Raw genomic sequence first — 26,845 nt, 5'->3', positions numbered from 1 at the left:
TTCGTATTTTTAGAAAGGAAAAAGTTCAAATAATACAACTCTAGTGTTCGAAATAATTAAAACATTTGGCGAGAAGTAAAATTGAATTACAATTAAGTTTAGAGGAGTTTTGAAGTCAATAAGACTGAAATTTCTGAAAATACCAAAACTAATTTCTGCAAATCTATCGACAGTTGTGCTTTCATGATTTCAAACGCTCGCATTAATTGATGAAAAAATGTAGTTCTTTCATTTAATTTAATTAGATTATTTTTGTCTTTCATAACGATACTTCCTCTATGTGGTTTATTTTAAGAAAAGAAACTTTTTTCCTTCCTGATTATTGACATTTCAATTGGTTTCTTTTTGACTACCAATTTGATTCTATTCTCATGATCCAGAATCGTACATATTACGCGATAAGAATGGTAAACAAATGCTAAATCGGCCAGTATAACCCAGTAAAAGCATTCGGTTCAACGTTGATTTAACATACACCCTAAACATGTTATGTTAACCCAACCTTAATGCATATATTGTATTTAATTTATTCATCTTTTGTATGCATATTTGTTCATTTATTGAACCAACTAACTTTTTTAAATTATTCATTGAACTATCTAAACTATAGACATCTGATCCTGCATCGATTGGGTCTGATCCACGGCTACAAATTAGGAAAAAATACACAATCATTACCACAAATAGCTACGCCAGACTACTCAATTCTCACCATTATCCTCTCCCAGGACCAGCGTGTAATTACTTCTCAGCCAAACACAATCGGGAAATATCACGAAGCTGACGAAGCCCTGGCGGCATTAGGTGAGGCCTGCTTTATGCCCCGTTGCAATATTGACTTGACGCGCAGCCTCAGTGGATACGGAACCTCTGTCGTGACGAATCCGGAAAACATCCAATAGATCGAACCACCGATCACAATCTGCAAAGCGTTTATGACGTTGTCCTTGACCAAATCCAATAGCATAAAGATTAATCTAGGACTCTACAGAGTTCGTTTTTGTGTTTCGAAGTACCTAGATTCCTTATTATTGAAGTAATGTCTTCAAATTCTCCCGCAACAGACGAGGACGAATCATTGCTATCCAATATGTATCAATATTAATTAAAGAACATAAATTGAATTGATTTTCAAGAACATTACTTACCTGTCCCGAATTCGGGTTAATACGACCATCTTCTATGAAGAAATCAATATCGGAGTTCAACTCAATTATCAACTCGGTAATTAGACTAATAATGTTATATTTACATTTTCTTCGCGGTTGCCAGTAATGACAATCGTAAAAGTTACTAACACCGCGAAGTAAAATGAATCAATCGTTGGTAGGGATGTGTATTGCATATGACATTCATTTTACAAACGATTGGTAATATTTACAGAAAATATGTACATTCTACTAATGTTTGAATTACAAAAGATTTGGAAGCTTTTTTTTAGTAATCCATTTTCTGGGTGTATCGACACAACTCGAGAATAAACAAAACAAAATACAACTGACGTTTCTCTTAGAAACGACATTGGAAATGAACACACGGTCATTTTGGTATCCACTCCACTTAATACACGAAGTTCATTTTTACACTTCACGAAACGGGAATAAGTACAACAAAGTGAAGTGAGATGTAAGCGTAGTGGGAACGTAAGTGTACGTGGATACGGGAATAAGGCCCATGGATGCGTGGGCAATCAAAGATAAACACAACGAGTGACGTCACTATTTGCGGAATAGTTATAGCAGCGCATGCTATGTCGCTCGAAACTCGACCATCTTCATTACCTTTTTTCCAGGACATTGGGTTGAGACGATCTGATCATTTATCGATTGCAGCACGCACTGCTTCCATAGGAGAGTTGTTCACTGCACGGGTGAGGGCGTACTTGAGCGACTCAATATACGGGGGACGAGTAGAACAAACCATAGCCTCTAACCAGCACGATACATAAAAATGCGGGTGATTTCAAGTGGTTGCAAAGTGTGATAGATATCACCATTATCCGTGCCATATTTTCACGTACTATCACAATACGATTTTCGACATGTTCCCACATGATTGTAAACAACTGGAACTGCAAATTTATTGTGCAATAATGAACTAAGGTAACATCTGTTAAATACCTGAAGAGAAGGATCAGATACGTCTTTTACTGTTTGCGTGTAGAAAACGTTTACTCATGTACCAATACTTATGACTATACTATGTATCATATTGGCCCACCTTAGGATATACTTCTAGGCGCCTTGTTCGCGATGGCAGTCAGAGCCCCCGCAGACTGCAGACTGATTTGTCGGCCGATAGTTTGGTCGGTTTCTTAATCAGTACGGAGAGGTATGCATGTGCGCACATTACGCCGATTCAATTGGGTCGGTTTTTGCACCAGAAGGTCGACCCGACCAAACTGTTGGTTGACAGAAAGTCTGTAGTATGCGGGGGCTCTTATACAGTATCCCTTATCCCGCGGTTACATTGCTTCAGAGTACATACGAAAACTTGATTGCACGATCGCTGACAAAAAGAAACAAACTACAGTGGAACCCCGATTATCCGCCAGCGGATGATCCGCGGTGCGAATTATGTAAATTCGTAGGCCTTCCCGGAATTTGACAGTGAGTGATAGTTTCATGTACTTCTATTTTGATCATGGCTTTCACATTATCTGACTACTGGTGTACACGACCTTGTAGATGGATTGTCTATTGATTTCTGTATTGATAAAACATAGTTTTCATGCTGAAATATCTTTTTTCGTGTTTGGAACTCATTTTCAGTTCTTTATTGCGTTGTCCGCGATTTTCGTTATTCGCGATGAGCTAGCCAGACTATTCCGCGTATAATCGGGGTTCTACTGTATTTTGTTCGTTCAAAGCAGACGATTTCGAACGAAGGGAGGGGAAGCAATGTAACTACCCAATACAATTAGAGCCCCCGCAGACTGCATACTTTTTATCGGCAGAAAGTTTGATCGAGTTGGCCTGTTGGTTCAAAAACCGACCCAACTGAATCGGTGTAATGTGCGCATATGCATATCTCGCCATACTGCAAACAATTTTGTTCGATAGAGGCTGGCGAATTCGAATGAAGCAAGGGGGAAGCGATGTAACCATACCAATACAATTCTATATGGTTGTTTACTTCTCATGATTGCATGCGTTCCGTGCAGCCATATTTTCATAAGAAACTGCAAGCAGTGTCACCGCGGCCTTAAGCCGGGTTTAGACGTTGTCAATTAATCAAATGTTGTCATCAAGGTGCCTAGAAGTATATCCTAAGGTGAGGCCGTTTCGTCACTAAGTTGGGTAGGGGAGCGGTATATGAAAACAGTACGGAAGAAAGCAAAAAAGGAATTATTTCCCTGTAGCGTGAAAGAGGCAGACTGATCACGAGCGAGCTTCGGGACTAGCGTATTGTGTTTTGTTCACAAACAAAACACAGTAGACTTCCAAGATAAATGAAGAGTGGTTTTAGCAAGTTGGCCCACCTTAGGATATATTTCTAGGCGCCTTGGTTGTAATATCTGAAGACTGGCGAGAAAGGTGCGTATGAACCATTTTTATTGTCGCCATAAGGCAATGCGGAGATATAATAAGGATATAGGGCCTGATTCTCGAATACACTACGAATACACTTCACGGTGGAAACGGAATGAAACGTATTCGCGATGACAACGGTACGGTGTCGACATCTGGATACGTCATTAGTTTCCCACTAAACTTATCATTATAATATCAAATTATCTTCAGATGAAATTTTTGTATGAGATTATTATACCACATGAAGAAAACAAAGTGTTCCACTCACATTGAATACCAGTTTGATACGAAAAAGTTAATTTTCATTAATTATTTTTTATTTGAAAAGTGCTCATTCTGCCTGAAAACTCATCATTATCTTCGACACTTCATTAACTCGTAAAACGTAGTACAATGGCGTGCCGTTTATTTCGTTTCCACCGTGAAGTGTATTCGAGAATCAGGCCCATAATTCTAATAAGTGCATTTTCGGCGGGAAAATGTAGCCGAACTGAGCTTACGAATCATGGTTCTGTTTGACATATATGTTTCTTAGTACGATAGAAAATGACTATAGATTGGTAGCATCAGGGCTAGTTATTTCTGGAGATAATGCGCAAGCACACTAGCATACAAACGCACACATGCAAGCACGCAAAAAAAACGCGCGTGCACACACGTACACAATCACCTAAAAAACGCGTAAACATACACAAACAAACACAAATAAACGTGCACGCACAAACACAGCCACACATGCGCGCACACAAACAAACACAAACACAAACATCGGGGTGCCGGATACTCGGCTAACCGGACTCGAAGCTGACCTGATATTCGGTATCCAGTATTCGACCAAACCACTATCCGTTTCATCACTAATTTCACGCTTACTACTAGCGCCGGTAAATGATTACTCCTGCAGGCATACTACGCAACCCTCACTGCACCGTTTTCATTAGATTTAGTGAATATGTTTCGAATGTAGCAAGGAAATATTCGTTTCTATAAAAACTGCCCGAATAAATGGATGCTTCAAATTAATTTCCAAGTGACGATTTTAAACGTCACTTTTGTTTGCAGGATGAAAGGAATCAATGTGAAACGAAAGGAATGTGTACGAAAGTGACGAGATATTTTTCTTACTGAGCGTGAAGAGAGAATATGTATATTTTTAGCCTGCATGGCTCCGCGGTAAAATTAGAAGCGATAGACACATTATTGAGCGACGATGTGCCAATTGAAGTGAAATTGTAAGACCCTGCGTAGCATTTACCAAAAAATTCGTTATATTTACTAATTATTTCTTTCGGTTTAATAGTAGTACCAATTTTGATAATATGAGTTTTTTATGTATTTAGAGAACATGTCATATTTTCAATGCCCCTAATGTGGTTTTAAACATAAGTAGACTCTTCTATATCGATTTCGGTACTTGATTCCATGCTTAACATAACTTTTTGGAAAAAATCATAACTTGTGAACCACTGGACCGTTTCAGATGATCGTTGTTGTTGGTTTTGTTGAAAAGTTATTTTTCGGACCACCCTAGAATGTAAATGGTCACCTCAATAAAAAAAAATCAAAAATATGGGTCTAATGTTTTGCGATAAAGAACAAAATTACCACTTTTCACGAAAATCTGAGAACCATTATATCGGTTTGACATGGAATGGCTGTATACATATCTCCTTCATATTTTGTACTTAATTTCTTATTCTTGTTGCTTTCGTCAAATTAAAAATCTGTTTAAAACTTCTTTAAGACTTCGCCAGAAAAAGAATGAATCATATTTATCAAAATTCTTCATACAAGTTTGGTTCATTCTGTACCCTAAAATCGTGCACCCGGCGGCGGACCACCCCAAGTCGACGCCACTTCTTCTACTACCATATATACTATTGTTCTTCTTTATCATTTTCAAGTTTTACTTTCTGTGGATGGAGATTCAACACTTTCAATGTAGATGGCTTCTCTAAACAGTCACAATACAATCAGCATTTTATTGAACTTTATGAGAACAAATAGCAATCCTTTACACTTTTCGAATAATACAACCGACAAGTAACATCTGGTTATTTCTCGAAAATGTTTTGCAGTAGCGCCATGTGTTGCTGCTGCAAAAACTGTACCAGCAACTCATCCAGATCCTCGTTGCTTCGACCAATTAGTTGTCTAATAATTTGCTTGAAGTCCTCCTTGACCCCTCGGTCCGCTCCCCGTGTCCCAATGCGGCGCGACCCTGGAGTGACCAGGTTGTTGCCTGCCTGTGGAAGCGCCAGTTCCAATTTCATATCAGGAATCTGTTGCCAGAGGTACATAAATTCTTCAATTATTTCTACATTTATAATAAAAGTGGTGAACAGAAGGTATATAAACTGCCGTCGGGATTTTATTATTCCCAATATTATTTCCGCCATCGTCGATTCTTGTGGCCAATTGATCTGACTTAGCACCAGCAAGTTACCCATTAAAGAGTTAGAACATTCTGGATCGTTAAGTTTTTCTTTCAGCAGGGTTATTAGAGTTTGTATTATGTAATGTACAATTGCACGTTTGGTAAGCGGGATCAACATCAGTACGCGAGGGGCAGTCGAGAGTGTAGTGCTCTGTAGGTAAGAACCATTGGTAGTTGGCAGGTTCTGAAGAATATTGTTCATCAGTTCGAAGAGATGAACATTTATACTGCCTTGCATCAGGGCTACTCCGAAAAGTCGTACGTTTTTCTCTAACTGGGGCATGTTATTTGCGTTCTGGGACTGTAAAAGGCTATGAGTTTCCTCATGTTGACCAACGTATACGGATAGATCAATTAAAAACTTCTTAATCCATACGGAGAGCGCCGGAATGCAGATAACCAACTGTGTAAACTCAGTTTTCAGTATCTCATTGGAATGTAAAAGCTGCCAGCAGTTATATGATGTCACCAAACAGTTTGTTGCATCCGGATTAACAGGCCCATTAACAAAAACCTGTGGGACTTCCAAAACATCTAGCTTTCTTCGTTTCATGTCCAAATTTGGTTCCTGCAAACACTCCATCAGTATCACCTCAATGTCACTTTCTTTGCTCTTCAGTCGAGAAAAATTTATATATTCCTGCAATGACAATATAAACACAATCGTGGCGCAAAACAAGATTTGCTTGTTTTCCGAAGGCCTCGGTGGAGCGGATTGTACTATCTGAATAATTTTCTGCCAGTATATATCCTTGCTCCAACCTCTTTTATAAGGCACAAACGGTTCCCACATGAGGATCTTGCCGCAAAATTCAAATATCTCAAAAATTTTACGCCAACAGTCCGTGACCACTCGTGCTTTATCTTCCGTTTCCGATAACATCTGGTTTAGGTAGTATTCGAAGCAAATGGCCATAATGTGATGCACTAGCTTGTTGGGAAGATCCGGCGGACGATTGTAGATCAGCGGAATCGATTCGTGTATGAGCATCTCTTTAAAGCTGGGAGCGTTTATGTTTTGCACCAGGGTTTCCAACAATCGGGGCTTTAAATAAGCATGGTTCATTCTCTAGCAATAAAATAAACGATATATACTTACAGCGTGCGTTGGAACTGCTTGAGGGTATCTTTTCAGAAGCAGTAAAATCAATCGACAATGATCCAAATTGTTGTTAAAATGAGCCGCCGTCAGAAGCAAAATTTTGTGTTGCACCTCATAGGAAATGTATTGGAACATCTTCACATAGAATTCCTGCTCCGGAGTAGTCGTACCCTCTGGCACGCGCAACGCCGACGTCATTAGAGATATTTCATTCAAAAGGCTAGCCGGCGTTTGGTGAGCATTTTGGAAGGTCATAATTCTGCAACAGCCAAAAAATAACAAAATAATAAAATGTTTTAATCCCTGATAATCAACTTACATGTAACTCAAACATTTTGCGGCCTCTTCGAAGTTGTTCGTATTTTTTTCAATCTCATAGGCCTCAAACTGTACCCCGAAGTCATTTGGAAATAGCGTTTTAGCGGCGATAATCCAAGCCTTCGCCGTGTACGGATCAGTCGTCTCTTTAGCTCGAGCTATCAAATACTTTTCACTCGAAAGAACCTCCATTGTAACTGCTAATTTTTACAGAATAAACCAAAACAATGTTCTACCCCGCGATTCGTGCATTTGCCATGTTATGTTTACAATTTTTAACATTTCCAAAAACTAGCAAGACCCTTAGAGGCATATTACCAGGTGAACCAACACATCAAAACCAAGGCGCCTAGAAGTATATCCTAAGGTGGGCCAACTTGCTAAAACGACTCTTCAGCCATCTTGGAAGTCTACTGTGTTTTGTTTGTAAACAATACACAATACGCTAGTGGCGAAGCTCGCTCGTGATCAGTCTGTCTCTTTCACGCTACAAGCAAATAATTCCCCTTCTGCTTTCTTCCGTACTGTTTTCATATACCGCTCCCCTAACCAACTTAGTGACGAAACGGCCTCACCTACTACCATAGACCCGTCTTGATCAAAACAACCCTACACCATCTTGAAAATTACTGTTATTGACGAATTTACGTTAGATTTACAACTAGATGGCGCAGCGAGTAAAATGATAATGCTGTGTTTTTTTGGTTGGAAATTCGTTTGAATTTTTTAGAAAAACCAAAATTTTATTCAAATTTTCCGGTTTCAAGTAATCCTTCCGTGCTGAAAAGATTAGAAAATCATTTTACATTGTTTCATTCATAACATATGAAAAATAATTTGCTATAAGTGTTGTAATTAACATTTGTTTACCAGTTAAACAATTTGTGGCATATGTTACGCTTCAAATACGGCGGATCCTTCTCGTATCTGCCGAACGAAATCTTCTTAACGTGCTATCGATTTATTCGTCATTATCCACAGCACGAACTTTTGAAAAATGTCTGGAAGTTAGTACACATAACCTTAAAAACTTAAAAATCTCAAAAATTATACAGTCAATCCTCTAATAACGCGGTGAGTACGTACCGAGTTATATAGAGACCGCACCATAAGAAACTCGGATTTTGCATACAAACCAGGCTAATCCGTAGGGCGTTGTATGAAAACCATCTACCGTGTTGTATGGAAACCACGCTATAAGAAACTTAGAATGAGTACAAATCACATCATTCGTACCGCGTAGTATGGAGACCAATAAGAGATCATAAAAGGAAATGATAAAAAATAAAACAAAAAGTAGTTGGGTCTGAGCCCAGGGGCACGGATGGAAGTTTGACGTAGGACTGTAATTGTTCAGAACAGTTGTCTTTTTAAAAATCATTCTTTTGACGTAGGACTACGTCTTTCATTTCTATACCGGGGTGTAAAATCAAAGTTTCGAAAACGAAAGCGTTACGCCGGAGACCGAGATTTCGAGTGTTAATAGCTCCTAAACAACTGAACGAAATGGTATGATAAACACTTCATTCGAAAGATAAAATGTCTACGCGTTCTATACTTGTTACTTTCTGATCCAAAAACTTGTTTCAATAGTCTTAAATTTGCTTTCAAAATAGGCTATTGAAATCACCAATCGGTATATAAGCGAGCGCCGCTCGGAAATCCACTCAGTTCTAATTGAACAGCGATTGGAGCATGTTGTCGCTGTTGTGGTGAAGCTCTTCATTTATCATGAAAGCGCGGATGAACGGTGTCACCAAGAGCCTGTTTGTGCACCTTAGGCCAGAAGGGAATCCATCAAGAGGAGAGTGATGCTACAAACGGTTCCCCGGGAAGATCTCGAAGCAGCCGCTACACACACACACACATACACGCACGGAATTCTTTCCGTTTGGATCGAGAAAGATCCGGAAAATAATCTGCCAGTTCCTCTAGGAATTTAGAAATACATTCATGTGAAAGAGTTTATTTGAATGTTTTCTATCCATGTAACACTGTGACCAAATATGTTTCAATCAAGTGCTATTAACAGATGGTTATCGAGTTAGCATTAACCACTGGTGGGCTTCCAGTATCGAGGAAAATGTGGAAATATCTAATCGTTACTGAAAATAATCTGCCAGTTCCTCTGGGAATTTAAAATTACATTCATATGAAAGAGTTTATTTTAATGTTTTCTATCTATGTAACACTGTGACCAAATACATTAGGTTTTGTGATTTTTCAATCAATCGCAATCAACAGGATAGCTTCTGAAGATTATTCTTCCCCATCAGTAGGATATTTCCGTATCCAATATTGGATGCATAAAACCTTGTGCCTCCAACGTAACGCTCTCGTTTTCGAAGTTCTCCAAATATTCATTCATTCAGAATGAATTCAGATTCAACTTCATACAAATGATCTCTAAATCAACGATAGTCCTACGTCACCCTTACGGTTATACCATAGATATAACCCACTTCCTGTTTTTTAATCGTACAGAAATCTGTTATTTGGATTCTTATATAATTCTTATATAAGTCGCTTGTTTATACCTTCGGATATTATTCTATAATGCTGTGAAACTTTAGTAACAACTGCTTAGTAGAATCATCTCTGAAATGGTTTTTTCATTGTAGAATCAGTTGACGATAATTGATTGATGATTCATTCTTGCCCTCGCAAAACAATACACTAGCTGATCGTATGTCTCAATTTATTTCATGTCAATGTATTGAAAATTTACCTCGAACTCTATTCCGGAGGCCTTTTTCGAAATTGACATAGACTCGGCTACAGTCGATTATATACATGTTGCATCAGCACCATTATTCCATATCTTATAACTACATCAATATATCTTTGGCACCGCATGAAAACAACAACAATGACAATACTTGCAAGTATGAAATATCATGCTACATGTTATTTAGTATTGCCTCAAAGGAATCGCACCTCTAGACATCGTTCGCACAATGTAAACCAAGCGCCAAACAAGCGTTCACCATAGCATGCATACAGAGCCATACATTGGTGGCTTGAAACTACTAGGAATATAAACACATCTCATCATTTTGCGCTATTCTCAAAAGAAACGCTTCTGTTAATATTACTGACCTCGAAAAGAGTGGCATTGCTTTTTCATTTCGAGAGAAGCGCAGCTGTCACCCTTAGTGGAGGAAGTTTTGCTACTGGCAAGCGAAACCTAATCACATACAAAATTCCAGAAAATTTACTTTCTTGGTGACTAAACAAGCGAAATAAACTCTTTTTGTTAATAACAACCTCGAAAATAGTAACAATGCCTCATTATGATCAATATTAGCACAAATGCAATCTTAGTTGAAGGCAGTTTTACGACTGGCACGCGAACCCAAATAACTTATAACATGCCAGTAAGACATTCAAAATGTTTCGTATTCCCCAAATAATTTTTTGGCGCACAACCTTAACGTCTGCTTCGCCATAACGTCAGTTTAATGCATTGATGCATTCTCAAAGGCACCAACGAAGCCCTTATGATGACGGAAAACAAACAATGTTAACTGCTTGGAAAAAGACTGAATTGTGCCACACAGCTTGTACTCTGCTGTAACACCCATCGATGTGAATCCACTGATGAGTTTGTCTAGAGCGGCCGCCTTCACCACCAGCGGGGGGAGCATGATTTTGGTTGCTGCATGGGTAACGGCGTTTACATTTTCGACCGACGCGCCGAAATTGCCTACTTCGCTGTTGTTCGATGCGGTGTCACACTCGCGAAGACTCGGTTCAGTGCAAGCGCTTTTTACTGCACTAACATCGCGTGCATCATTAGATGACGCTTGCCTCGAAATTTTATTGCCCCTGGCAATGCGTTGCACGTATACGAATAACGCGAGAAACGAACAGAAAAATCAAACGACGAAATCCAAGTTGGATTATGAACTGGATTGCTCAACAGTCCGATGCCAAATGAAAGTTTGCCCCAGCGAGATCCACTGTTTATACTCTAGGCAAGTATTCCCCTTCATTCTTCTACTTTTCCTTTGTTCATGGAGACTTTTAATCCTACGATTTCCCCTCCGTTGATCGTCGATAAGTTGCTCGTTATTGACAGTTCTATTCGGGAAAGCACACAAATGGAAAGAGCAAATGTATGGGAAAATGGAAACGCTTAAAGTTTTCATGAATTTTAACCATTTACAAACCAGGGGATTCTAATGTATAGCATATAAAACAAATCTTACGGAATTTCCGATTCATTTAGTATGTAAATCGCCAAAAACCGTTCGCGGCAAAAATAGTTATTAACGTTTACTTTATTTCATAAAAACGTGACCTGTTTTCTGATTTGACACCCTTAATGAAAGACGTAGTTCTACGTCAAAAATGCGCTACAGCAGATAGGACGACTCTAATGTTTCATGTTTTACAGAGGATTTCTCAGATGGTGTTTAAATTAATCTACAAGAGACTACAAACAATAATCCCCCTCAAATCACTAATTTTATGAGTTAATGTAAATGCGTTATTGGCCAAGGCTATTACGACATCGAACACGTGGTCTTGCGAGATATATTTTTCCGCCAGCCCAAATACAGACTTCTTTTTCCGGGCCCGAGTAAACTGGTGGCTAGAAAAGACCTTGATTACCTTGAATTAATCAAAAAACATAAATTAGCACAAATATGTCAACATGTGTTTTTTTGTGTAAGCACGTAAATATTTGCTCATAAATTTTTTGGATTGTGGAACTCTACATAATTTGTATGCAGATAGACTATCCACAGTTTGTGGTGGGGAATACTCATACAACTCAAATGGATGATGATTATCTGCTATCACAAAGCTGAGAATTTTTTTGACGTTTTGTTTTACTATTGATTCATTCAAAAAAAAAAAGTTTTATTTTTAAATGTTTTCTTATCCTGAGACTGGCTCACCATATTGCACTGCTACTAAAACCGTAGGCTAACTTCAAGGATATTTTTTATTCATTTTCGGCGAATAATCAATAGAGTGCCGTGTTATGAAACATCAGAATAATAGCATAAACAATATTACGATCATAAGGTGTTGGACAGGTTATTCTAGACGACATTGGAATATATTCCATCTGATCATCTTTAGAAAGGTTGATGACCTTCAAAGGATAAATTTATCTTGGGCACATTGAATTGATGTTCATGACTTCCAGTTGGACGTTTATTCGCTCTGATAATAATTGTGTGGTCCTCACAAAGCATATATTTCAATGCCGTCAGTTCACTGAAATTCTTCGCATACCGTTTGATGATAAGGTAGAATGTTGCTAATCATTTGCTGCGATACCTGTTGTTCCAACAGTATTCATTCGACAATATGAAGACTGAATACCTGAAATTAACCAGATTCAACCATGCAAATCTGCGGTCAAAGCAGTATGTATACTTGAGAGATGCAACAAGTTTGAAGGGATATAAAAAAAACATTAGTCGTTCGATAAATCTTCTGCCACATAGGTCGGAAGTCCTCGATATATGAATAACATACGTCCATACTAATTCATTACATTTATTCGCAACGAAGAACGTAACCACACAGAATTGAATTAATCAAATATGTGATCCGTTTTATCTACAAAATAAAAAAGGGTCTGAAATTCAATCGAGTTCGAAAGGTGTTTCGTGAAGTCACTAATTGAATTACTATTGGAAAAATTATTTGGAGAGAAATGTGAATGGTCAGAATTATTGGAATCTTAAAAACGATTTTGGGCGGGATGAGATTCGCCCAAATCTGCTGGTAATAAAATTAATCAATTGCATCCATTACCCGTCTGCTGTTTATCGGGCGGGAGACGACAGCAAAATAAAATCGACACGAGACTGAGTCAGCCACTCACTGCGGTCAGGCAATAGAGAATTAAAAATCCCTCGATGAGTGTCGTAAGATTTCAGTTGATCGTCTCTTGTTACACTTTCCGATCAAGAACTCATCATCCGCTCTATGGAATGGGATTAATCGTTTATGGCTTGCACTCACGATAAAACTTGAGTAGTAGAAGTAATGCCTCGAGAGTGCAAGCAGTGGGGATTCCGCTCTCATATTGCTTTTTTGAGATCTTGGTAGCTCACCGTTCCAAGTATTCTCTCTGTGTACATATGAAGAATAAAAGAGCATCGCCTGCTGGGGATGATTTAAAAACATCCGACTAGAGGGATATACTTATTCATTGATCATTGAATGTGATTTTTACCATCCCTGGTCAAAACTAAACTAAAAATTTTCATTTAAATGTTAAAATTTCAAAACTGCATTCGGGTGTTTGTTCTCTGGTAAAAACGTTGATGATGCTGAAGTTAAAGAAGTGGCTTCGCATACTCAATCTGCATTTCTGTAACAATTTTAAAAGTATACCTAGATACCGAGATATAGATTTTTTGAAAACAAAACAAAATACGCTTGTGCATATTTGTGAACTCTACAACAGTTCATGTTGCAAACGTTTATCTTCGAATAAAATACTAGTAACAGCTGAATACTACTTAAATAATGAGAGAGTGCAGAATTCATTCAAACTCTTGTGATTTTTATGTTTTCACACCTCACGGTATACTTCGGAGTTTGATATAGATTTATAGAATAAATATACGTGTGTTGGCTTCCAGATCACTAATAGTTATGACCCTAATTTATTATTTATCTTCCGAAACATTTCATCGTTAATTCGTATAACGGCTTATGGGATTGCTCATTTTACCGAGCGCATTCGGAACACCGGTAAGTATGCGGTACGCTACAATCCTTCCTGCTCAAGTACCTTGCTATATACATGACAAAATTCTAATCCGAGAATAGCTTTAACTAATTTTCTTTTTAAATTTACTAACTACATTTTCGAATGTATTATTTACACATAAAATTCACTGAGAATCGAACGCGCTGCGTACTTGTTTATCATAAAACTCAGAATGCTCAAATTTACGTCGAACTTTTCGAGTGCGACTCCTGGTCATGATCAGGCTATCGCTTGTTTCCTGTTGTTTCGTTCTGGTTGTGTTCAGATCATTCATCACCTCTGGGAAACCCAGGAAAGGCTCCTCTTCGGCCTCGGATACCGTATAGTCGTGAAAATCTCCTGACTCTGTCCGACGGCGTTTCCTCGGATTGACTTCCGGAAGTAGTACTAACGAGCTTCGGACCTGAGAATGAGCCAGTTTTAATTGATTTCGGTGTGCCATGATCGTCGTCTACCCTTAGAAAAATCCTCGGTCGAAAACTACTAAATACATTTGGTAATGCAAAATTAGTAGAATGTACAAATTTTTTGTACATATTGTCAACAAACCCGCATCCCTACCAGAGTTTAGTATATTTTACTCGATAACATTAGTAAGCTTGGATATTGTCATATCTGAAAATTGGTGAGAAAAGCGCTTATTAAACATTTTCATTGTTCCCATAAGGCAATACGGAGGTATAATAAGGATATAATTCTGATACGTGCATTTTCGGCGAGAAAATGTAGCCGATATTGGGCTTCCGAATCATGGTTCTGCTTGACATATGTGTTTATTAGTACGGTCGAAAATGACTATAGATTGGTAGTATTTACCAAAAAATTTGTTATATTTACTAATTATTTCTCTCAGTGTATTGTTGTTTACATTGGTGAGTGAGACACAGCCAGTGAAGCCTTTCTCACAACTCACTCAGTCACAGCGAGAAATATTTTCTCCAGCCTGACGTTTCTCCCGTTTCCCCCAACACTAGCTCATGCTCTGAAGTTCTCTGCTCACACGAATGGTAACACACTCTCCGCTGATCACTTGTCAGATGGTATCTCAGTGTTGTGAGTTGCCAATTCTCGCGAATGATGACAATAATGCGATTTCGAACAATGGTCCCACTGCAGAATGTAAAATGGCCAAATCGGTGGGAGCGGGGAAGATTTCTGTGAATAATGGAAATAAATAAAATGGCCAAAGCCAATTAATTAAACAATCAAACAAAAGAAATATTATGTTTTAAATATGGCTATAGAAACGAATTTCACTTATTGAATTACACGTCACACTGGACGCTAAATATATATTACGCAATTGCTCGCAACAGGGGCTCTTTTTTACTCAAGGGTTTTTTTTTGGCCTCTACAAAAATACTCAAGCACACTGTCTTTGCACAAGTTTTCTAGAGTTTACCACTCTCTACAAAAACTCTGCTATCTACTTACTCAGCTCACTCTGAAATTTCCTTGCTACAGGGATTATTCCGTATGAGAGACACTTTTCCTCGTCGCCAGTTTTTATGTTTTCACACTTCACACTTCACACAGTATACTTCGGAGTTTGATATAGATTTATAGAATAAATATACGTGTGTTGGCTTCCAGATCACTAATAGTTATGACTAGAGATGAGCAAACCGTTCACGAACGGTACGAACGAACTAGTTCGCCGAAAAGAGTGAACGAACGGTCGTTCTTTTTCAAAGAACGGTAGTTCTCCCCACGAACTGATTGCGAGCGAACAGTTTGTGAACGAACTGATTCCGAAAGAACGGTTTGCGAGTGAACTGTTTGAGAGTAAACTGATGGAGAGTGAACTGCTTGTGAACGAACTGGTTCAGAACGAACTGTTTGCGAGTGAACTGTATGGGAAAGAACTGATTGAGAGTGAACTGTTTGGGAACGAACTGTTTGAGAACGAAGTGTTTGCGGGCGAACTATTTGCGAACGAACTAGTGCAGCTGAACAGATTTGCGCTGGACGGAATGGATAAATATAACGAGAACGCTTATAAAGAAAATAAAACGATATTGTCATGATGAGCAAAATGCATCTAACGCAGAGTTCATTTTGTTAATGTATACTCAATTTTGTGTTAAAAAATTAAATTAGATTTTCGTAGTTTTAAGAGCAAAACTATATATTTTCAATTTCATGTATTCTTTCAATTCCGCGTAACATTCATATTTTCCCTGATTATCTGGGGGAAGCTGGGGCGATTCATGGATTAGGTAAACATAAAATCTCATAGTGAGGACAAAGTTTTTTCGTTGCTTTCAATTCATTGTTTGGCCTATTGCGTGTACGTGTTATCGTGATTGTTCGTATGATTGATTGTTAGTGAAAATCGCTGCTGATTTTTTCCCCCAAATGAACATTATGAAATATGATCTTACATGGAACCGGTGTGTTGTCCAAAAAGAGAATATGAAAAATTGCACATATTTTGTGCACATCAAATTATTACATAAACTTTTGTCGACCGATAAACATATTTTCACATACAGTTTGCGACTTTTAAAGAAGAAGCAGCTTATCTTTCCCCACTAAACTTCAAAAATATAAATCCCATACGTACACTATCCCATCCAACGATATCAATTGAGGGGCTCAGAATGCAAGGGGTGTATGTGACTTGATCGATTTCTCTTCGTCAACTTTTTCTTTGATTGATAACTCAACTGCAAAAACGTTCCAATTTGAGTTTGCTATAGAATCTAATAGATGAGGTTCTGACCTACTTTCCACATTGTCAAATACAGCTGGGAATGAGTTTGCAGCTAAGTTATGACCAAAAGAGAGAGTCGATGTAGAGAAATCGATCAAATCACTTACACCCCTTTCATTCTAAGCCCCTCAATTAATAGCTGTCTATTGATGTTGGGTTCCAGCTAACATTCTATGTTGTTCTTAATAGCGCTGAACGAAAGAGCGAAAGAACGGTTCAAAAAAACTGATTCACTTAGATGAACGGTTAATGAGTGAACCGTTCATCAAAGTGAACTGTTTTGCCCATCTCTAGTTATGACCCTAATTTATTACAGTAATTTACATTTAGTGCGACATGCCGAGGCACCACTCAGTGTCGCATTGGAGGAGATTGTGACCTGTAATTGGACATTCGCGCTGACAGTGGTCAGTGTCGACTTCTGGTGGCGACTTTCAATTCGGGTCCCGAACTAGATAGTGTAATCTCTATCAGATTAGAAGGCACGAATCCAGTTTTCAAATGTTAAAATTTGAATGAAAATTTCTACATCATGTTATTTAATTACTTTAAACACGTATTTTTGACTCTTATTTAATCGTTTGTCTATACATTTCTGATATTTTGACTGAAACTTTTCATTATATATAATATGAAATTGTCTTCAAACACAATTTTCGTTCGAGATTTTTTCACCACCTGTAAAAAAAAGTGTATTTCATCTCAAAAGAATACAAATTCGATACGGATAAGTTAATTTTTATTCATTATTTTAATGTTGAAAACGTGTCCATTCCGCCTGAAAATTAATTACTATCTTTGACGCTCCCAAAATCGTGAAACGAAGCTCAGTGCCGTCAACGCGAATATCAACAAACACAGCACAAACGAAAAACAGAATGTGAAAAACAAGTTAGAACTAGAAAAGAAAAACAGCAAATGGTCTCAACTTTCGTAGACATTGGTGAAGAATACATGCAAGCAGAATATTTAGATGAACATTTAGAAGATGTACTATCGGCCAACATTCATTCGAGCTGTTCTATTGCTTTAGAACAAATCACTGCCAGTGAAGCTAACAGCAAGCCCGATAAACGTAACCGTCCAGTGAAATACAAGAGACGAAAGTATAATGTCCTCACCATCAAAGATAAGAACATAGTCTTGGACCTGCTAAATTGTGGTAAGACTGTTCTACAAGTGGCTGACGAAACGGGCCTTCCACGGTCGACGGTTTACGGAATCAAGAAGCAAGAAATAGCATTGCGGCATTGCAAGACGATGGCCAACAAAACGATCCAGTTTCGCAAACGGATAAGACTTCCGACGCATGTATTGCTGAATGAAGCCGTCTTATTGTGGTTCTACGGAAAACGTCAGAAACACATAACGATATCAGATGCACTCTTATGTGAAAAATGCAAGCTTCTCCACGAAACATCGTGCACGACGCCCGATTGTCGATTTAGAGCAAGTTATGGTTGGTTACGTAGCTTCAAAGCTAGAAACGGGATCAGAACGTTAACTGTCTCTGGAGAGAAACTTGACGCGGATATTGCTGCGGTTGAACCGTTTAAGAATAAATTGACGGAGATTATAACTTCAAACAACTATAGTGCTGATGATATTTATACCGCTGATGAGACGGCATTAGTTGTAAAGGCCTTGCCTTCAAAGTCATTGGTTAGTTTTAGCGAAAAAACTGCACCCGGACGCAAGTCTTTGAAGGAGCGACTGACAATTACACCTTGCAGCAATGCAAGTGGTAGCCACAAATTACCATTACAAGTGCTTGGCCGCGCAGCAAATCCTAGATGCTTTAAAACGCAAGGCGTGCCTGATGGGATACACTATTTTTCAAATAAGAAAGCGTGGCAAACTAGTGCGACGTTTACTGATTGGTTCTACTCCGTCTTCGTTCCTGAAATCAAACGGAAGGCAGCTGCACAGAATAGACCGGCTAAAGCGCTTCTAATTTTAGATAATTGCACCGCACATTGCAGTAAAGATAAGTTTCAAGTGGATGACGCAGAAATTCAGGTGATCTTCCTTCCTCCAAATGTGACAAGCATTCTGCAGCCTATGGATCAAGGCATCATCAATGCTTTTAAGGGTAACAATGTCATTACATTTTCGAGTCCAAGATAGTGAATATTATTTTTATTTTTTAGTTATCTACAAATCGAATTTTCTGCACCGTGTTCTGTTGGAAACTGACAGCGATTGTCCAGTCACAGAAGTTATCAAATCATTTAGTCTTTATGACGCTATTCAACTAGCGACTGATGCGTGGGCCACTATAACTCCAGAAACGATTGCTAACTGTTGGCGCAATCTCTTAAGTGTCAGTCAAGATCAAAACTATAACTCGTTCAACGATTTCACAATTTCATCACCAACAAGTGACCCCCGCGTGTTGCTTTCTAAAGTAGTGCAACTCGTTGATCCAAACTACGTACTGACCGAAGAAGAAGTTCAAGAATGGCTAAGCAACTCAGACAACATAGATGTAGCGCAAATATATACCGACGAGCAATTGACCCAGTATATTGCCTCTGGTGGTGACTTTTTCGAGGCCGACCATAAAGAGCAAGATTGCGATGCTAACGAAAGTGCTGAGGGTGATCTTAGTACTTCGGGTTAAATGTACTCTTGGAGCAGTCAATCCGAAAAACGCAATGATTATAAGAAGGCTATCAGCATCATGGATGTACTTAAAAATGTTCTTATTGCTGTTGGTGATGACCATAAATTAGTGGAAGTCGAAAAATGGAAAAACGAATATGAAAATGAAATTATTCGCCTTCTTGGCGAATAACAATAGTGAATTGTAATTAGGTATATGGCATGATAACAAAAATACAAAATAATTGATTGTAACACCATAAGTTGTCTTGATTGGAAAAATGATTGAAACACTCTTAAAAATTTATCGTGTTGTAAAAACTCGCACAATGGTATATTCGTGTTGACGGCATTGATTTTTCACTTTTAGTTTATCGAACTGTTCTTGATAATAGGGCTGCTCTCGGATTAGCATTGTAACTGTGCCTCGTTTCACACCCATTGCTGCTCCCGAGTCTTTCCGACTCGGCGTATAGCAATATGGGATATTGCGTTTCTCACAAACAGTTGGCAAGCGACACATGATTTCCACTTTTCTGCAGCGAAAATAACAATCCTGTAAAAATTGAGATGCGAATTAGAGACTTCCGATTAGATATATGACTTTATTAGACTTTTTTGTAAATTGCAACACCCATTTCAACACACAATATACACATTGCTTACCCTGTTTCATTATTCCGCGGACGCACTTGAACATCCCTTAATCCATAACATAAATAAGATTTGTGTTTTGAGGCTGTAATGAATTAATACAGATAAGAACACGCGGAAATAGCATTAAAATATCCATCTAAACCATTTTTGATAAGTTTATGAATGTTCTTGGTTAATTCCTTTGGCGCCATGGGCTGAGCGATTGCATTCGTATTTTTAAGTTTCACATCGTATCCTTCCTTAACGATAGTTGTGTCGATTTCGGCATCTGGTTTCTTTACCTTTATATTTCCCATTACTATCTCGAAATCAGTGGATAGTTTTGTTGGCCAACGCCTTGCAATGCCTCAATGCTATTTCTTGCTTCTCGATTCCGTAAATTCTCGACGGTGGAAAGCCCGTTTCGTCAGCCACTTGTAGAACACTCTCACCACGATTTATCAAAATGTTATCTGAGTCCATTTTGATGTTTTTCTTTTCTGGTTCTAACTTGTTTTTCACATTCTGTTTTTCGTTTGTGCTGTGTTTGTTGATATTTGCGATGACGGCACTGAGCTTCGTGTCACGATTTCGGGAACGTCAAAGATAGTAATTAATTTTCAGGCGGAATGAGCATGTTTTCAAAATAAAAATTATGAATAAAAATTAACTTATCCGTATCAAATTAGTATTCTATTTAAATGAAAAACACTTTTTTACAGGTGGTGAAAAAATCTCATACGAAAATCGTGTTTGAAGATAATTTTATATTATATATAATGAAAAGTTTCAGTCAAAATATCAGAAATGTATAGACAAACGGTTAAATAAGAGTCAAAAATACGTGTTTAAAGTAATTAAATAACATGATGTAGAAATTTTCATTCAAATTTTAACATTTGAAAACTGGATTCGTGCCTTCTAATCTGATAGAGATTACACTATCGAGTTTTGTCCCAAATCGAAAGTTGCCACCAGACGTCGACACTAACCACTGTCAGTGCGGATTTTTCTCTGTCCAATTAGATGTAAACATGTTCAATTAAATGTGTCGCATTACAGGTATGTCCAATTAAAAAAATGTCGCATTAAATGTAAATTACTGTATTTATCTTCCGATACATTTCATCGTTAATTCGTATAACGGCTTATGGGATTGCTCATTTTACCGAGCGCATAAAGAACACCGGTGAGTATGCGGTACGCTACAGTGATCATCCTCTCTCTTTAACATTTCAGATAAGCCCTCTTCCGCTTTCTGTCGTACTGCTTCTACCGCTCCTCTAACCCAACTTAACACATTAAGGACCGCACGTTTTGGGGCAAACTTGAACGCTTCATTTGTTCGGATTCCACGAATGAGATCGTTTCCTTCGATGTGGATGAGACGATGGCGAAGCATCGGTAGGCCTTGTTAGATTCTTGGAAAACCAAGGATTTAATCTTAAATTGTACAAAACACTGGTTATTTCGTGATCCATCCGTAACAGACGGAACACTAAACACGAGAAATCTCGTGAGCGGTTCGCAATGTGTTCATAACCAAACGGGCGCACTTTTTCCATAGATCTGCCTCGAACTCACCGAGTAGTTCGATAGGTTTGGCAATGACAGCTAATTTTGCAGCACATCTTGACTTGCAAATCATATCCTCTAAGCCAGAGCTCGCTTGAAACCGATGTCGTAAACGGCTAAGCAATTATCTTGAATGTTTATATAAACATATTCAGTTAAAATCATGCATTGGTTGCACAAAAAGCACTGATAAGACGTGGTTGAACGGAGACCGCGCTATAAAAGGACCGCGTTATAGGAGGGCTGTCGCAATTTCATCTCCGCATTATATTGAAACCGCGTTCCCAGAGTACCGCGTACTAGGAGGGTTGACTGTATATGACTTTGGTTCATTCGAGTGTTGAAAACATCGTTAATATACAAAACTATAACTTTCTTACCATATACCGACGACATTTAATATTAGAAATAAAATGAATAATCACGAACGAATCTGCTTTAAGTGCGTAGAATAAACACACATCATCACTTTTGTGGTTATGAGCTCTAATGTAGTTGTCGCATAAACTGATTCAGCTTTGCGTAAATTCGTCAGAATAGTTACCATAATGGAATCTGCGTTCTTGGTCTAAAAAAACTTCAATACAACATGTTTACATGCAAAAATACACAAAACAATTTTTTTCCATTCCGCAAAACTGTTGAGATAAGTCTGATCACAAAATATTTAGTGCGCATTCTGCTCCACCTTTGAATAACATATCTTGCTCTGTTATGTCATGTATAATATCTAGATCAACATGTCAAAAGGGTATATCTTCTTTGATCGATTCTCTTCACCGTTTTTCTCTTTCGATAACCATGGCCTTTCAGACAGATTTTGCTCCAGTTTTGCTATGTATTTTGATAAACGAGGTCCCCTTTCACACTCCTTGTCGTCGAACACATCAGGAAAACCTGTTACTGCTGAATTATTAATGAGGGAGAATGTAGATGAAGAGAATCGATCAAATAAGATAGACCCTTTTGACATGTTGATCTAGATATGAATAGATAAAAGTCACTTGTAGAGATGTTTAAATAAACATGGTGCAGAATAATGGTTTTTGAATGAAATGGTATTTCAGTATATTGATAAATTTACCGTTTCATGATTTTTTGAGGACGATTGAAAAAAGAGCACACCATGAAAATGATGCACAATATTTTTATTGCACCAACATACGTTTTTTTGTTCAAAATTATCTGTTCTTCGAATGTTGTTGAAATAGCTAATTTGTTTGAATATTTCTGCTTGGTCCCTATAGCTACTAGTTCAAAAGAAGTATATTTAATCATTGACCACTAGTATGGTATATTTTCCTCGGCACTCTGAATTTGAATACTACTATTTTAGAACGGGAGCTGAGACCACCTTCTTCAAGTCCGCATTTTACTCCTGCAGACCCTGCATTCTTCTTCCCAGTCTCCTCCACCACCAGGGAATCATTTTCATTTCAACCGTAAATGGTTTAGCATACTCGATGGATTTCGACGAAACACCATGACGGTTAAACAAAAATTCGATACAAAATTACTCGATTAAAATCTCCGATATTCGATTATATGAATTAATCGAACGATTAACCGACATCTCTAGTCACTTGAAAATTGTATTCCAAACCGACAGCACGCGTGTTAGTTTTTCTCCTGCGGGAGTTTCCATAATCCGAGAGTCTTCTCAGGTTATGGGCCCAAACTACTAGAGGTGTGCAAATCAGCTCATCATGATGAACAGCTCTGATCATATCAGCTCATCTAAATGAGCTGTTCTTTATGAACAGCTCTTCAGCTCAGTTGTCAGAGCCGACTTTCAATTTGGGTCCCAAACTCGATAGCCACGAAGCCAGTTTGAAAATGTTAAAATTCAAATGAAATTTTTCACACCATATTATTAATTACTTGAAACACGTATTCCAGACTATTATTTACAACAGACTCGGCGAGTACAACATTTCCGACATTTTTACTGAGGCTTTACATTACAATAGAAAGTTTTCTTCAAAAAAAAAAAATCTTATGAGATTTTTGCACCGCCTGCAAACAAAGTGTTTTTCATTGAAATAGAATACTCATTTGATACACAGAAGTTAGTTTTCATTAATAATTTGAATTTTAAAAACGTGTTCATTCTGCCTGAGAGCCAATTATTATTTTTGGGGTCCCCTAAACTGGTAAACAAAGCTCAATGCCGTCAACGCGAATATAACAGTTGAAAAGACGAGGGACAAATGAAACTAAACTGATGTCTTAACACGAAGAGCGAGAGACGGTCAGTTCATTTGAATCTTACAGCTCACACACTCTCTTCAATTCTACAGCTCTTTTCTCTCCTTCATCATCATCAAAGTGAGCTGAAGAGCTGTTTGATTTTTTTTGCGAGCTGTTCCGCGTCAACTCACTTCAAAGAGTCGATTCTTCGGAACAGCTCATGAGCGGATGGCACATCTCTACAAACTACGCCCTAACCTGTAGCGTGCTTGTCGGTAACGTATTGCGAACGTGTTATTTTCCATCGAAGTGAAAAATGATCGATCGCGATGGAGGAAGACAGGAAAGTTTACCTGTTTGACGGTACCAATTTTGCGAATTGGTCTTTCCAGATGGAAGTGCATCTGGACAAGCTGGGTCTCCTGGCATGCATCCAGCAGATTTCGGAAGAAATAGCGGAATACCATGAGCCCGTCGATGATAGTGTTGAGGTTATTCTGGCGAAGAAAAAGGGCCTGATTCTCGAATACACTACGAATACACTTCACGGTGGAAACGGAATGAAGCGTATTGACGAATTTACGTTGGATTTACAACCAGATGGCGCAGCGAGTAAAATGAGGATGTTTTGTTTTTTTGGTATTGGCGATCTAACGTACAAATCTACACCTAGGCGGCGCTGCGGTGAAAGTGATGGTTTTAAATTTTGCCATGTGAGCTTATGGAAGGTTTGTAGTTCTTTCCATAAATTACAATGTTATAATCATGAAAGATTATTTGATTGCGATGAGTTTGTAAGAAATTTAATTCTGCGCAATTTTATATATAACATGTTATTTATTTACCTCTTTCAGTAGTGAAAACTATAAAAATGTTGACAATGGTTGAATTAAAGAAGGAAATTCGAGAGCACAATCAAACACAAATAGAAAAATGCACGATTCCTGCATGTGAGAACTACCTTGGAAAGCCCGAAAGTAAAATATACGTGATTGGTTTTCGAGTTTTAGGTTACCTTTGCATCATTTTCTTAGTTCAAAAACAAAATCCAGATGTCTCACCGATCGTTTACGTTTTGCGTTAGATCGCCAATGAAATTCGTTCAAATTTTCTAGAAAAATCAGAATTTATCTTCAAATTTCCCGGTTTCATGTATTCTTTCCACGCTGAAAAGGTTAGAAAATCATCATTTTACAATGTGCTATGTGTATTGGCGATCGATGTTTCGAAGAAAACAAATACTTTTGATGTTTGAGATGTTGGCACTAAAACATGGCGGCGTGCCTTACAGCTGTTTGTGATAATCAAGTAGATTTTTGCAAGAGGCGTTATCTAGACGTCAACCTTATGAACTTTTCAGCTGAACTGTTATGTATGTTTAATTTTTTCAATTTTACGGCTTGCCATTCGCATTCCTTACAACAAATGAAGTAAACTTTTTGCATATTATTCAAGCGTTAAATTGCATGGTATGGTGTTTTAAGAGCGCTACATGAACAATTGCAAACACAAAGAAGAAGGTGCAATTGCACATGAAGTGAAATTCTGATTATACGCGAGCGTAATACTTATGACAGACATACAGCTGTACTTGCGTTGTACTTCGAAAATTGTATGTCTGTCACCATGTACAGCGCTAGAACCATGCAAGCAACTCGGTACAATCGCTGTACCTGTACCGACCTATTTTTCCGCTGTACATGGCTACAGTTGTACTGTGCGCAGCGCCATAGACGGTTAGTGGTGGGTAGCATGAACAAAACGAATCAAAACATTTGGTATACATTCTTTTCAATGACTTTCTCTTGAGTTGATAACTCAGATTGGAAACATATTTGTTGTGTTCGATAGTTTAGACGCTAAATAAAAACCTTTTTCATTGAAATATTGGTGAAAATACAATGCAATAAATTCAAACTTCTGATTGTCAGTCTGACATGCGGTACAATGTACAACCAAAGTATGTGTGTCATGCTATCGTGGTACCTGTACAACGCTATACACGTACAGCGCTAGTACAGTTGTATGTCTGTCCATGGTATAACATGAGCAAATTTATAACACATACGAATTGGGGCTCTTTTGGTATTAACAAGTTCTTCCGTAATTCCTTAATATTTTCCTTCGTTGATCGTATTGTTTTCACAAATTCACGTTGGAGGGCGTTAACCCTTCTCTTCGTTGGCCGAGGCATTTTGATTGAATGTAATACTTTTCCGTTTACTGTTTTTGAAAACATAGGAAGTCGTGGCAGTGTTCCGAGCTCTACAATACAATTTGCTTAACCAATGTTAAAGTTGCCAAAACTCACATTATAGACCCATTAAACGTAAGAATAATAATTGTGTTGATATCAACACATTTTTATTCTATTAATTTTCATGACATGAAACGCTATGACTCAGGAATAACATTTTATTGAGTGGTTTTTATAGCTGTTGCGATGATGTTGTCTGGCATCAGTGTCGAAAAAATAACGATGCTTTCACCAATACAAACAAAACCATTGCTGAAAATTTAAAATTTAACTTTTAGAGCACTAGCTCGAGTTTTCCGACGTTTTTCACTATACATTGCGACAGCAGATAAAAATTTAATATCTTGTGAGTAATCGATTAGAGTTTGGTTGATATTACTTGATGGGAAGTGTGCGAAAACGATCATTTTGTTCACACTGTTTCGTAAAATTATTGATTTTCGTGCGAGGGGTGAGGTAGGGAGATGAATAAAATGAGCGCCATTGTGGCAGCCATTTGTGGCTAGCCTTCACCTTCACCTTAAAGCACTTGAAGAGCGCTACGCATACAGCGTCACCGTCGCCGTCCCGTCCCGTTCGCGTAGTGTAAACGGTTAATTCGATTTCTATAAATCTCATCATTTTTCTTAATATGAATATATCACTCGTCTACCCACTGTAAGCTTCAACTAGGCCTTCATGAAACTAGCTTGAGCTTGAGCTTGGGTAGACTGTACAATTCGTAGTTGCTCT

The 26,845-nt window shown here is 38.1% G+C and overlaps 2 protein-coding genes, 1 long non-coding RNA gene and 1 pseudogene across 4 annotated transcripts; 1 reads left to right on the top strand and 3 right to left on the bottom strand.

Annotated features, from left to right (window-relative positions):
* Positions 1-261: 261 nt before the first annotated feature.
* On the bottom strand, positions 262-2,145 carry LOC129775203 (uncharacterized). The gene is made up of 3 exons (XR_008742878.1): positions 1,149-2,145; positions 713-1,081; positions 262-646 (listed from the first exon to the last, which is right to left on the bottom strand). It is a non-coding gene; the product is annotated as an uncharacterized LOC129775203 (long non-coding RNA).
* Positions 2,146-4,875: 2,730 nt separating this feature from the next.
* Positions 4,876-7,691, bottom strand: LOC129775197 (integrator complex subunit 10). The gene is made up of 3 exons (XM_055779583.1): positions 7,392-7,691; positions 7,070-7,331; positions 4,876-7,015 (listed from the first exon to the last, which is right to left on the bottom strand). The coding sequence occupies exons 1-3, from the start codon at positions 7,580-7,582 to the stop codon at positions 5,588-5,590; spliced, it is 1,881 nt and encodes a 626-aa protein (XP_055635558.1). The 5' UTR covers positions 7,583-7,691; the 3' UTR covers positions 4,876-5,587.
* An 8,574-nt stretch (positions 7,692-16,265) lies between these two features.
* On the top strand, positions 16,266-19,511 carry LOC129775200 (tigger transposable element-derived protein 6-like). 2 transcript variants are annotated; one of them, XM_055779594.1, is made up of 3 exons: positions 16,266-16,354; positions 18,769-18,943; positions 19,002-19,511. In XM_055779594.1, exons 2-3 carry the CDS (start codon positions 18,913-18,915, stop codon positions 19,472-19,474), a joined length of 504 nt encoding a protein of 167 aa, XP_055635569.1. In that variant the 5' UTR covers positions 16,266-16,354; positions 18,769-18,912; the 3' UTR covers positions 19,475-19,511. The 2 variants fall into 2 exon arrangements, with proteins under 2 accessions (XP_055635569.1, XP_055635568.1); XM_055779593.1 differs by lacking the exon at positions 16,266-16,354 and having other exon boundaries at positions 18,577-18,943.
* A 248-nt stretch (positions 19,512-19,759) lies between these two features.
* On the bottom strand, positions 19,760-20,691 carry LOC129774220 (H/ACA ribonucleoprotein complex subunit 2-like protein; annotated as a pseudogene).
* Between the last annotated feature and the right edge of the window lie 6,154 nt (positions 20,692-26,845).

The sequence above is a fragment of the Toxorhynchites rutilus genome, chromosome 3 (genome assembly GCF_029784135.1).
Source record: "Toxorhynchites rutilus septentrionalis strain SRP chromosome 3, ASM2978413v1, whole genome shotgun sequence".
Taxonomy (NCBI): Eukaryota; Metazoa; Arthropoda; class Insecta; order Diptera; family Culicidae; genus Toxorhynchites; species Toxorhynchites rutilus.
The sequence above is the reverse complement of the archived record's forward strand: the minus strand, read 5'-3'. Positions and strand labels throughout refer to the sequence as shown.